This window comes from Corvus moneduloides, chromosome 4, assembly GCF_009650955.1.
Source record: "Corvus moneduloides isolate bCorMon1 chromosome 4, bCorMon1.pri, whole genome shotgun sequence".
In the NCBI taxonomy this organism is placed as follows: Eukaryota; Metazoa; Chordata; class Aves; order Passeriformes; family Corvidae; genus Corvus; species Corvus moneduloides.
In genome coordinates, this window is record NC_045479.1 from 6,409,141 (window position 1) to 6,422,944 (window position 13,804).

Genomic DNA, 13,804 nt, shown 5'->3' on the forward strand with positions numbered 1-13,804 from the left:
GAGGCACAGATTCAATCCTCATCACCTCTTCACTTCCCCCAGCTCAAGGGAATGAGGGCAACCAAAACCACACATTGAGAAGTGCTGGTATGACAATTTGTAAATATACTGAGGAAGCTGGAAATGAAGTAGAAAGAAGGATATCTGTAGTACCTCGACCAAAAACATTCTAACACTGTTTAAGGTTCAACACACCCCCTAAATGATTCTCAAAATCAGCTACAAGACAGTCCTTGGGAACGTAAGCAGCTTCCACAAAAACACTTATGAAGCCAGCATAAAAACCGAGTCTTGTTCATTTGGACAAGAATTTAAACAACAGATTTGAAAAGATAAGCAGATGGTTCATGTTAGATAAAAGCCTTTGACTACTCCAAGAAGTCCATTTTCAGCATGACAAATCCTGCTATTTAGAACTCATATTTTTCCAAGCGTACTGGAAGAGTGTTTTTCCAAGGGTGGTGTACACACATCATGATCAAGTTAAAACTTCAGATAATGATACCATGGTTTTAAGAGTCAAAACCAGGAACTTCCTACCATCTGCTATTAAAAATTAACACCACCAACAACAAAAACAACAAAACCCACAAACATATGCTAAGTCAAGAGAAAGTCCTATGCCCAGCTGTAAATTTACGTGATATTTATTATCTTTCTTATAACTTAAAAGTTACATCCATTATGTACAGTGACAAACTAAACAGAGAAACACTCAACTTTTATTTCAACTCAACCATGATTTGAGTTACCAATTAGTAATCTCAAGAAAAGGATGGTAATCTTTACAGGAAATGCATGACAGGAAGCATCAAGGCTAGCAGTGCTTAGCACCAACTCTGTCACATGCAGTATGGAGAACCTGGGTGTCAGTCAGAGCTGTGATGTTTTAACAAGCTGCTGCATGAAACAGAACCAACAAAATGAGAAATAGCACATGTGGCCCAGAGGGATATTGCTAACCAAAAGGTATTGAGAACTGCACTGTACCGAGCACTGCATCCATGGAGACTACCACAGATCTATTACTGCTTGTTTTATTTATTACACTGCTAGACAGCTCTCAAAGGACTCTATACAGGATGTCTCCAGGGAGCTTTTATCAGGTGAGGGTTTTTTTCCCTTTCAAAGAAAGATTATAGACATGGTACTTTTCCTCAGCCCTCAAAAGTTTTGTTATGAAGCTAAGTGTTTTAAACCACAACAGCCCAAAACAAATCTCATTTAAGAGATTTAATTCTGCACCTCTCAAACCCCCACAAAATGACAAATAAGAGCCTGTTTATTTCCATAAGAAACGCTGCATTTTCAGAATGTACTTATCCGATTATATTTATTACCTCACAACCAGCCAGTTACAAATTGAACCACAGCCATCTCCAAAAGTGATATCCCTTTGAGGTAAGATTATTTTCCTCAGTAGAGGTCTCGTAACAGCTGCAGCTCCAGAATGTACTTCAAAAGCTCCCTTCTCTCTTTCAGGGTCACCTTTGTCAAATCTGAGGGAGCCTGACCACTGTTTATACTTCTGCAGGTAATTAGTCTGGCTCCTTTCCCATGTCATTTATCAAGTTGTCAATTGTATCAATTACAGCACAAACACTCAAGAATATGGCTGGGGTTTCATCTTTAGCTAATGGAGAAACTTTCACATCAGAGATTTGAAGCCAGTAAGTATCAGTAATTTGTTCTGCCCTACGACATTAAAAAACCAGCAAAAATTTAGACTTCACTGCACAAAATTTCAAGTTCCCTGCATATGCACACTTGGAAATTCAGCATCCTGAAAGCGCTATAAGCCCATTGTACACTTACAGCTTCACAGATTTTACTTTCAGCATTTTGGAATTTGTAGAGCTGAAAACAGAAGAGATAATAAGGACAGCATAATGCTGACAGATCGTCACATACCTTGATTAATCTACATTTGTGACAAAGACATCTGGCCCAGAAGCAGTCACAAACAGGAGGCACACTGCTGCTCCAGCCACATACAAGTACACTCACAAACTAGTAAAGCATTATAAACACTGATGTGAAGTACAGGGTAGGCATAGGAGCCAGCATACTGCATTAGACTTGGACTTGATCTTCCAGTAAAAGTTTCAGAAAATGTATTTTTAAATAATCAGAATTAAACCACAGTCAGAGCTTTCAAAGAATGCATATTTGTTTCAGGATGTTGACTATTTCTCCAGAACTAACTCATTTTCCAACAGTGCTTGACAGATGAATTCCAGGTCCACACTCCTCAGCTTCCTCTCACTGCAGAAAGGTCTAGATCTGGTTTTCTGTTTTGCTTTAATGTAGCTACATGATTATGCATCAGAGCCAGCATCTTTGCAGTCAGGAGTCCTAGTGAGCAATATGCAACCAGCTTTTTAAAAAGGGGAAAAAAAAAAAACTACAGGATGCCACAGTTATGTGACACAAGACCTTTTTTGGTTGTCAGACTCGAATGTGCAGCTTCTGAAACATTCTCAGTTCAGCCAGTCCAAAAAGAAAAGAGAATTTTAAGAATTACACATTGACTTCAGCAAGCTGATATTTATCATGATCAGTCTGCAGTGGAGTCTGTACTCCAGAGTATAGAAACTGCATTCCATTGTTGTCTGCTGGCCTAAAAATCACTATTAAATACAGCTTTAAGACTACAAGATAAAGATAGGCATCATTAAATCTGAAGTGTCACTAAAGTGAAGCTATACATCACACCCAAGCAACTTCCTGCACTGTGAGTTTTAAGTTAACATTGTTAGACTCAGAAAAATTCTGACAGATGGAAATATTATTTAATACCTTGCTGTTTCCTGCTACAAAGTGTCAGTTGCATTATCATTTTTACCAGAGTGCACTACAGAATCTCATGGCTCACATTTAGTTCTGGCCTTATGCTTGTTCCCAGCTGGTTTTTCATTGCTACTGCCTATGTAAGAAAAATCCATTTGTAAGCTGGAGTGCTTGCACACTATGCTTGGTTTGTAGTTAGGCATCTGCCACAGAACTGCACACGTGTAACCTACACCAATTTATTACTCAAATGATTTATAACTAAAGGTAACCAAAGTCACAGTCATCTTTCCCTCAAAGTAGTAATGAGTACAACAAACTTCTTGCACCACTTTCACCTGTCCAACTCATTTCTTACCCCTGGAGACTCTGTGTTGCTTAGGGAGAGCCCTCCAGTTCCTTTTTTATCCTTCAGCAGCTCACGTGTTAAGCAGAATAACCTGACACCGCACTGAAGCCAGAGTAGGAACGGCAAAGCAACATATCAGCAAGAAGATGCATTCATGGACCGTGTGTGCTGACTGACCAACCCCCCCTTTCTGTCAAAGAACACAAGGGACAGGAGGGACACAGCTCATACCAGACAAGCAGTGCTGTTGTCCAATGCAAATACCTTCATAGTAACAGCTCATAAATCACGCTTCCTCTTTGAGAGAGTACACTGCCCAAATGAAAGGTAAGTCTTCAAATGCCTGACAAATACACAGTTCAAAATAGCCCAATTGACCTCCACATCATCAAGCACATTCATATTTGAAAAGTTACTGATCTAAAATAACCCAGAGCAATAATTCTATATAGAAGATTTTGCAGTCCAGCAAGTGACTGCACCACTCTGTACTGTTCTGTAAATCAGCAGTTAAATTACAGTCTTGATTTAAAACCACTCACACAGGGACTCAGAGGGATGGCAAAACAGCACTAAGATTTGGCTTTTGCAGCCAACTAGGTGACTTGATACTTCTGGCATAAGAGTATTTGCAAACTTAAAGCATCAGGAGAAGGCATCACATTTTAGCCACAACGTTACCTGAACTGTACAGAGGTGACAAACTCACTGCTCAAACATAATTTACAAAGACCACTTTTGTCAACTTCTACCTATTTAAAAACCCTTTAATTAGTAACCCTAACTACTATTTCAGTCCATTTATGAGATGTGCTAATGACAACAGTAGGAGGCACACTTGACTCAGAATAACTAGAGTTGAGATGAATATATAAAAGAAGAATAAAAGTATTTGAAGGCTAACACTACACTAACAATTTCCTTGCAGCAACTGAAGCCGAGCACTGGCACAAAGCAGTTGCTCCTGAGCTCTCCACAGCTTCACTACACTCATAGCGAGGCAGGCACTTCACATTTAAACACCTGCACATGATATTTTAAAGTAGGTTCAGTTACAATTTGCTTCACATAGACAGGTCACGAAGTAAAGTAGGATAGACCATCAGTCAAACCCATCTGTGTTGTGTTTTTGTTACATTCGGCAAAATTGACTCATCTTCCACAGATCCAGAAAAAATAAAGAGTCTTGGCCAGGACCTTGGCTTGCTGGAGATACTAAGAACACCAGTAGGTCACTCAGTGAATTTCAGCTCTTCCCCCTTCTACTTGCTCCACAGTTCAATATATCAAGCAGAAGGGGCAATTCAATTACCAGGCAATTCAAGAGCCTTGAGGACATGGAGCAATATCCTCCACAGTTTCACCAACTTGGGAACACAAGCTGCATTTCATAAATAGCATCCAAACTTCCTTTGAAAGGAAGCACATTCATAGTCTCAGGTTTTGGTCTTTATTGCTACAGAGCACATACATAAAAATTAGCCATAGTTCCATTATTCAGAATTAAAAAGTCATTCAGCCAGACACTACCACAAATCTTCAGCAGTGCTGTTTAGAAGACTCTACAGAGGTGGGACACCTCCGATGCCTACACTTGCTAGCAGGAATAGAGAAAAAACTCTGCTATTGCTGAGGAACATTATTTCAAAATAATTAAAGGTAACCATCAGTTAGTTGTGGTTACTGTAATACAGCATGGAAGAAAATCATTCACATTTCCCTAATAAAATAATTATGCTTTGAAGGTTCACCAATCCTCAAACCATGGCATTCTGGAAAAACAATGACATCTAAGTTTCAGTCATCTTTGTGAATGCAGATTTCATTTTGATACAAATCATGCATAACAAAGATCAACCTGGCAACAACTACATTTTCCTATACAGGAGGATATACCCACTCTGTCAATAAATACCAAGTTCCTCCTTTTCTTTCTAGTCACAAACAATAACACAGGACTTAATCTTAAAATACTCTACTAGCTGTAGAGTCTAGTTCCTCCAGAAAATACTTCTAACAGCTATAAAATTCCCATTCCTGTTCTAAACTTGTCACTTTGTACTGTCTCCTTGTGAGAGGAAAGCTACAGCCTTTGGAATCAGGCTTAACTTAACCCACAAGGCCCTCCTGCAATGCAGTTTCCCTCCGAGCAAAACATCAAGTATTTCTCCCTTGCAAATACTTCCATCCATGCTTTTTGCAAACTGTCACTTTCAATACTACTCATAAAATTCATCAATCAATTGAAAGCCCAGCAACATGCCCTTTAAAAATGAGCTTCTTTATTAAATTCCTTCAAAGGTGGTCCTTCTTCAGACAGTTTGTCCACATGGTACTGCTGATGATTAAGACACTTCAAGAGGCAGCATTAGTGAACAGCAACTGATGCCAAGCTGACATTAGTTTCTGATCAGTAAGTGTGAAGATTAAAACAGTCTTCAGAGATTAAAGTCACAGAACTTGAAAATTGAAAATACTAAAATTTCAAATAAAAGCCGTATAATTTGGACGAGTTATTAATCTCCTCACAGTTCAAATTATACAAGTAAAGCTTCAGCAGAGCCCAACACTTGATCATTTCACTTTTAATTTAAAATCAATGCTGAAACAGACCACCACAGCAAGAATGTAGCTAGCTTGGAGGAGCAGGGCGTGCTTAAGGGTCACAAAGAAAACTGGAAGCTTTCTTCCACAGTTAGTAAGCACAGAAGAATGGCAATAACGTAATGAACAGAGATACTGGTAGAATGCTTGAGCAACCATCCAAAAGCAAATATGAATACAAATTAAGAAATCATTTAATAAATTCCCTCAGTTTGACTGGAACAGATATACAATCGCTTTTGAGAAAGTTCTGGTACAGTTACTGCACTCAATCATTTGTGAGCCACTCACCACTTAAAAACCCTATAGAGAGTTTTGGGATTTTCACCCAATGCTCTTTTGCATGCCCTAAATTGGATGGGAACACAAACAATAATAAAGATGTACTACATGAGGCTGCCTACGAATTGCACCAAAACCCAACACTAAAAAACACTAAACCTATTAACTTAACGCCGAGGCTTTGAAAACAAACCAGCACACCAGGTATTTGTTCCTGGTACTCCAAGCTCTTCCCACTTCTTTTCAGGTTGTTGCACAGCAACCTGCGTGTGTTATACAAGCTCTGACTCGAAGGGAACCAAGGGTGTTCTTGCTATCCTTACACTGGGCTCCTACAGAACTCTGGCTCTGCTCAGCCCAGAAACTTGATACAAGAGCAGTGTCTTAGTCCAGTTTAATCCACCAGTCATCTAGAAAGGCTAAACATCAGGGCGTTTTTTCAAGCTTCAGAAAGAAGGTAATTTCTTTCCTTGTCCCTGTTAACAAGTATGAACCCTGGAAGTTGGAATGAAAAATACAGCTTTGCAAAACTAAATGGTGTGATAACTCTAGAATATACACATAATGTAGTGTATGTATCCCACAAGAATCCACTGCCAGCTACCTATGAAACGTCTGTGAAATTAATGTTTCCACATTTTTTCTTAAGAAAAACACCTAAACAAATTCTGAAACATTAAGGGTAGCTCAAGTCGACACCCACTTACACATTTTCCCTCGGCCTCCCTGAAGCTGCACACAAGTGATTTTACAATCCTCCAAGCTACCTTTTGGAGGCGTAAAATGCAAGACACTATAGAAAACAGAACTCCAGCACGTTTTGTGATGATAAAGCTAAACAACTCTTTGGAAAGCACAGTATTTAAAATAATTAAGGTAAACAGACTCTACGGAAAGGATGCACCTTTCTTCCAAAGGACTGCCTCAGGTAAGGTCTGCAGTTCCTTCCGAATTAAGCAGACCTCGAGCTGATGGGTTTTACACCCCTCAAGCACAATGACTAGCACCTGGGAGAGTGACTGTGCTGTGATAATTCACTTTTTTTATTTATTTGTTTTACCTGTAGCTCACACCACGCAACTTCCACAGTGGTTTCAGTATCCAGTCCTTTATACACAGTTTTGAAAGAGCCTCTTCCAATCTCGATGTCAAACTTCAGGAAGCGGCCATCCGGGGAGATGCCCACTGCCTTGGTCTCAAGCTCCTCGATGTCTTCCTGCTGTGTTCTCCGCTCCTCAAATTCCCGGCTGGCAGCTGACAGACTGCCAGCGGCACTGGTAGGGGGTAGCGCAGTTGCCTCGTCCCCCTCCTCCTCCTCCTTGGGCAGCAGCGGGGCAGCATCCTTGGCGGCTGGGGGCTCCTCAGCAGACTGTCCTTCCAGGGGGAGAGGGGCGGGCGGCGGCGGCCGCGAGTCGGCCTCGGCGACGGTGACAGGGGTGTAAGGGGTCCGGCCGGCACCCTCGGGAGGGAACACCAAGGGGGCTGCGCTGCCTCCCGAGACAGGGGCCGAGGGCGCTGCGGGCTGCAAGCTGGGCAGCTCCAAGGCCGTGGCGTTGGAGTCGCAGATCACGCTCCGGCGGAAGAAGCGGTGCTCAGTGGCTGCCGCCCCTCGGCTGTCCTTGTCCATGGTGTGGCGGCGGCGCCGGTACTCCTCACTGCGGCCTCCGTTCCCCGGTCCGCCGCCCGCTCCACCGGCGCCGGAGGCTCCGTGCTCGGCGGCTCCCAGCTTGTCTCCGACGGAGCTGTCCGAGCTGGAACCGTTCTTGGGCGGCGGCGGCGGCGGCACCAGGAAGCGCGGCCCCGGGGGGCCGTTGCCTGCGGCGTCCCCCGACATGGTGCTCCGGGGGAGCGCGGCTGCGGCGAGGCGGCGGCGGGAGGCGAGCGAAGGGCCGGTCACTGAGCGGGGAGCGCGCCCGGCCGCGGCTGCCGTTGCAGCTGCAACAGAGGGTCCCAAGGGCTCCTCGCGGCGGAGCTGGGAGGCTGGGCCGGCGGGGTGGATCCCCGGTCAGCGTCTGCATCCATCCTGCAGCGGGGAGCCGGGCAGCGGGGCCGACATGGAGCACCGGGAGCGGACACGGGGCGCTGGGATGGAGTTGGGGGGCGGCGAGGGAAGGGAAAGCCCGAGCACCGGGGAGGCCCCCGAGCGGGGAGACGCCGGTACCTCGCCCGGCTGCAGTTACCCCCGGCAATGGAGTGCGAGCGGGGCCGGCCCGGGTGCGGGGAGGGGAAGGGGCCGGGACGCGAGGAGGGAGCGGGGCGCAGGCCCGCACGCCAAGAAAGCCGCCGCGCTCAGTCACTCGCTCCGAGCGGCAGAGGCCCGGGCAGGCCCAGGGCAGGGAAAGGGGTCCCGGCGGCTCAGCCCCGCCTCACCGGGGCGCCCATGGCGGCCGCGGCCTCTCCACCGCCCGGCAGGCGCAGCCACCGCCCGCGCGGCCGGGCCGCGCTCTCTCCAACAGCCGCGGCCGCCTCGCGAGGAGCCGGAAACCTTCCTCCTCCTCCTTCTTCTTCTCCTCCTGCTGCTACTGCTCCTGCTGCCCGCGGCCCACAGCCGCCTCTCACCGGGGCCGCCGCCAAGCCGAGTCCGGGTGGCGCCCGGCGGGCAGGACCGAGCGCGGCCGCCCGGCGACGCCTCCGCGCTAAATGGCGACGGCGGGAGCCCGAACCGACACACGGTACAGGGGAGAGGAGGGGCCGCGCCGCCGGCCACGCCCCGCCAGGGCCCGGGCCGCGCATCGTCCCCTCCCCCCGCCGCCGAGGGGAGGTGGCCGCTCCCGCCGCGCGCGGGGCACCATGGGAGCGGTAGTTTCCAGCGGCCGGGCCGCGCCGGCGGAGCCGCCCGTGGATTCCCCCGGGATGGGAGGAAGGAAGGGAGCGAGGAAGGAGGATCCCAGCGTGCGTCCTGGGGGCCAGGGGACCGATGTGCTGTGGGGGACAGCTGCGCGGCCGCCCCTTCGTCCACCTGCCCGGCGGGTCAAAAGGCACCGCCTCTGCTTGCACTGCTCGTTTCTTTAAGTCCTGTGTTACACCCACACGTTAAATATTTTGAATTTATGTATTTAGTTAAATATTGTCGATAAATAGATAAATATATTTCACTGAATATCCCGAGTTGGAAGGGACCCACAAGGATCAGAGTCCGACTGCTGGCCCTGCACAGGACCCCCCAGGAGCCACACCCTGTGCCTGGAGCGTTGTCCAAACGCTTCCCGAGCTCCGTCAGGCTGGTGCTGTGCCCAGTGCCCTGGGGAGCCTGGTCCAGTGCCCAGCCACCCTCGGGGGGAAAAACCTTCTCTGAGACCCAACCTAAACCTCCCCTGGCACAGCTTCGGGCCATTCCCTCAGGCCCTGCCATAGGTCACCAGATAGAAGAGATCAGTGCCTGCCACTCCACTTCCCCTCGTGAAGAAGCTGTAGACAGTGATGAAGTCATGTTTTCAAACAGCCTCTTAAATTCTTTAAAATCATGGGCAACAATAACGCCATGTAGCTGAGTACTGCATGAACAAGTGAGGGTTTGGGTTTTTCCTCCATTTAGGCCGTCTGAAGAGGCTTTAAGTGGCCAAGCAACCTAAAATGCAATCAACTGCTCTGTAAAAGTCATTACTCAAAAGAAACAGAATTTGCAGCCTCTGCCCTTAACACAAGTGTTATCCTGTGACCGCTTCAGTCGTGCTTGTGGCTGCTGCAGTTGACCCAGGCTGTACAAAACCCAGGCTGTACAGCAGCCAGAGCCCACGTGAACCCTGACATGAATTGGGAACTTTCAGGTTAACGAGGCTTTGGCAAAGACGAGTCATCTAAATTATTTATATCATGTTCCTCTTTTGTATCAATATACCAAAACCAAGCACTTTCCTTCTTACGACAGCAGTCTTTTGAAGTCAACTGGAATGTACTGAAGGAGGAGTAAATGATTTTGTACCATGACTTTCAGGCAGATACAAAGCAAAAATTACATTGAGGAAGAAAAAGAAAATTAAGAAAATTCCCTGAGTAAGTAATATGTTCCCAGCAAACACACTGTCATTTTAAATACTTTTTTTAAAAGTTACTTTTAAGCCAGCAGTTTAGAGGAAGTGGTGTATTGCTGATGCGAGGCCTTAACTCCTTCTGCACAAAGTAGCACAAGTGGCCCTTTCAGAGCTCCACAGCTCCCAGCCACAAATCATCAACCTGAGCAATTCTCACGTGCTTGTGCTCCTCACAAATAAAATTTGACACAGTAATCAGCATACTGCTGTTTTCCATACATCCTTCTGTCCTACTTTTTAGCCTTTGTAACAACAAACAAAATAATGGACAAGAAATGGTTTGTTGTACAAGTCTACAGTAAAGATTTCTGCATGGCTTAAGCCTCCTAGGGCTTGCCTTCACTGAAAACGTTGATTTAGTTTGTGTATTCCTCAGTGTGCCACTTGAACTGCATTGGCACTGAGAATAGACACGCTCCAAAACAATGCTGAGCTGAACAAGGTAATTTGATTAGCAGCAGAGTGACTGGATCAAAACTGATAATGATCGAAATGATCGATAATTCAATCTGCCTCGTCCCTGCTGCACTGCTGGGACCAGCAACTCCCCTGACACCGAGCAGGGGTCAGCTCGCCAGCAGGTATTTGTGGATCTCTCTGGCCAGCAGGATGATGATTCATTTGTAGCACCAGCAGTGTATCCACGCTGGCTTTATACTGTTAAGAGCAGTAAGACACAGTAGCAGAGCTCCAGCAGGAGCTGACGACCACGGCCCCAGCCCCAGCTGTTGCTGCCTCTGGAGCTGCATGGAAGCAGAAACCTGCCCTCCTCCACTGCCCGCTGCATTTTCACCAACCCTTTGGATGGGACGAGCAGGAGGAGAGAGCAAACCTCGCTCCAGCTCGGTGCCTGATGGAACTGCAGAAGCGCGTACCTAAAACAAGGCAGCGATGATAAATCGCTCCGTGTGGTGTCAGCCTACAGAGCTGGGCGGTGAATTCTACTTGCATCATCATCGGTAGGCTTTGGCAGGCAGCTCCGGGTCTGTGCCCAGCCACGTCCCTGAGATCTCCTACACGAGGCAGATGGGCTGCAGCTGGGGAACCACCGCCCTGTGGTCTGCACATGTGGCTTACAGGAGACCTTGCGTGTAGCCCCTTCTTACCCAAGGGCCTTTCACCCATTGTTCTTAAATATATTTTCCCTCGGTTAATTAAGCAAAAGCTTTGCAAAAGAGACTACAGCATAGCCACAGGCAGCCTGAGGCGGTCTTCGACTAAGAAATTGTGGTAATTATGTGAAAAGGCACCTCCCCGGTGTCTGATCCAGCACATTCCTTAGCCCTCTTGAAATTCAGGGAAGCTGGTCCTCAGTGCGAGGTCCCTAACACCCAGCTTCTCTTACTGGCTCCTCTTCTGGGCAGAGGTAGGCAGAGCAATCATCTTGGCAGGAAAAAAGAGTTGAGCAGCTGACCTGGAGGTGGGAATGATGGATTTTTGTCTTCTTTGGCTCTGAAAAAAGAAGTGGTATGATATTGGCAATTATACTTTATGTGGGTGTTGATTTAATTTTGTCATTCTAAAAAAAGATGAATGTAATAAAGAGTGTGGGCTTGCTTTCCCTTCAATTTTATTTCTTTTAATCTGTAAAACTCTGTTTAGGCTAAATGGAAAATTTCAGTATTGCAGCAAGATTTAATAAGCCTGAAGTAAATTCTATGTATTCTATGTTTAGAAACAATTAATTAAAATAGTTTCAGTGCCAGAGCTCCTCAACCAATTAAAAATATTTCTTTTGCCTTTTGCTGTAAGAAAAATCCACAGAAAGAAGGAGCCTGACTATACATGAGAAGTTACAGGCAAAGAGACTTAAACGATCTTTTGATTGAATCCGAAGGGCTTACACTTGACATCATAAAAGTATCCTTCTGTCAAGCCTTTTATAGTTACAGCCATCTTGGTTGGAACAATAATAGTTTAAAAAATTACTTTGAATGAAGTGTGATTTTGAAGTTGACTGAATCAAGAAATTTTTTTTTCAGTTTTGCTTTCTCCGGTGAAATTTCATCCACTGTTGGCATCCATGACCTGTCCATGTGAAAAAGTCTTAATGGGAAGAAGCTATTCTCTATTTTCTCTTATGCAATACATTATGCAATACAGGAGGCTATGCCATAATTTTGATGCATGTGATTTTATTCCATAACCTAAGTGCTCTTCAGAGCAAACTCCTCATCTCAGTTTTATTGCTCGTTACCAGATTGCAGCTACAGTGCCATATAACAGCAGTGACAATACAAATTTTTCTACAACAGTTTCTGCTTTTTCCTTGGCATTTCTTAAATCTAGGCCTCTGTCACAGTGTGCGCTCTTGTTTCTTAAAGCTGAAAGTAAGTGAAACAAAATATTTCAAGACCTCATGCTTGAGAAATGAGAGACTTTAACTTGCCAGGTATTCTGTTTTGCATTGTTTTTTCCCCCAGCAAGTCAAAGTTAATCAGAAACTTAATCTCAAACCTTACATTTATTTTTAGTGAGGTTTTGTACTTGTAAGTAGCTCTTGAAGCTGGGTTGGTTATGAAATCATTGTAACCATCTCTAGGACCTATAGGCAGTTTAAGTCTTCAGGCTCTGTAGCAGGTGGTCCATCAGATGGTGCTGGATGGTGAGTCCTGCCCAAACCTCTGAACCTGGGTACTCTCTCCACAAGCAGGAACCATGGGAATTGGAAGAGAGGAAGAACTACAAGTCTTACAGGGCTTAAAATTACACATCCCTCTTTATGCTGTCCTGGCTTACAGAATCTGCAAGTTCTGCAGGAAGACAGGTCCACACTATGGCCAAAACAGCTGAGCAAAGTTTGAGCTATAGCTGGAGGACTAGTGAAAGAGGCAGCCAGACTGTGTAAGAAAGACTAAATCCAGGAATGATGAATTATGTGACATCTCTTATTTATCGCTTGAGAAAATGTCAACAACCCTGCACCATAAAACTGGAGCAGAGCATGTGCTTCTTCATCAGAATGAAACCTAAGTTTCCCTTTCACCCACCCACCCACCCCCATTCTAGCTACTAGAATAGAAAGCATAACTCTTTTCCTTTCCTTTTTTTCCCTATTCTCCTGAGCTACATTAACAAATGGATTCCAAGCATGTGAAAATAAACCAGTAAGAGAATCAGCAGAAGGATGTGTCACTGGTTGGTTACCTGTGCTTTTAAAGGAACAACGTACAACTTTCCGCTATATTAGTAACTGTGGTGATGAGATGTTTTTATTGTATTTTGTACGGTCTTTGTACCCTAATGATTCATCCCTACCTTCCTCACTTCTGCTCCCAGTTGGTCTGTCCCAGATCCAAGCTGCTCCCCCGGTGCTCCCCAAAATGGTTATCCCCTCCCTTGGTTCTGGCTCCTTCCCTGTCAATCACCCAAACCCCTCCCGAAGTTCTGGACTGTTCTGTGCCTGTCACCCAAGCCCTCCCTAATTACCCTTAGATGGTCCCCGTCAATCCCCCTTGGACCGCCCCTCTTGGAAATCCCCTAAACCTCCCCGCCCCATTGGGGCATGTGACCCCTCTCCCTCCACCCACCAAGACCATTGGACCAGGTGTGAGTCCTTCCCTCCAGCGTCCCTCCCTCCTGATCCGCCTGTTGGTCCCTAGCTGGGTAACTCCCCCGTTCAACACCCCTTTATAAGGTGGAGCAACCCTGCAATTGTTGTCGTTCACCGTGGATCCCCTTCAATAAACTTGGATTGCATCCCGTGGCAAGCCTCTCTGCTACTTTTTCTCTCTCCCTTCGTCGAGGG

At 46.0% G+C, this 13,804-nt stretch overlaps 1 protein-coding gene across 12 annotated transcripts in view; it reads right to left on the minus strand.

The window, feature by feature from the left end:
- The window catches only part of WNK1 (WNK lysine deficient protein kinase 1), a 100,706-nt gene extending 92,036 nt beyond the window's left edge, over positions 1-8,670 (minus strand). For 9 of the 12 annotated variants that reach the window (XM_032106868.1, XM_032106870.1, XM_032106869.1 and 6 more), the window contains exon 1: positions 7,086-8,669. In XM_032106868.1, coding sequence (XP_031962759.1) covers positions 7,086-7,859 — 774 coding nt within the window. In that variant the 5' untranslated portion in view covers positions 7,860-8,669. Of the gene's footprint in view, positions 1-7,085 lie in introns of all 12 variants that reach the window. The other 3 variants (XM_032106872.1, XM_032106871.1, XM_032106861.1) reach the window with 2 other exon arrangements.
- Between the last annotated feature and the right edge of the window lie 5,134 nt (positions 8,671-13,804).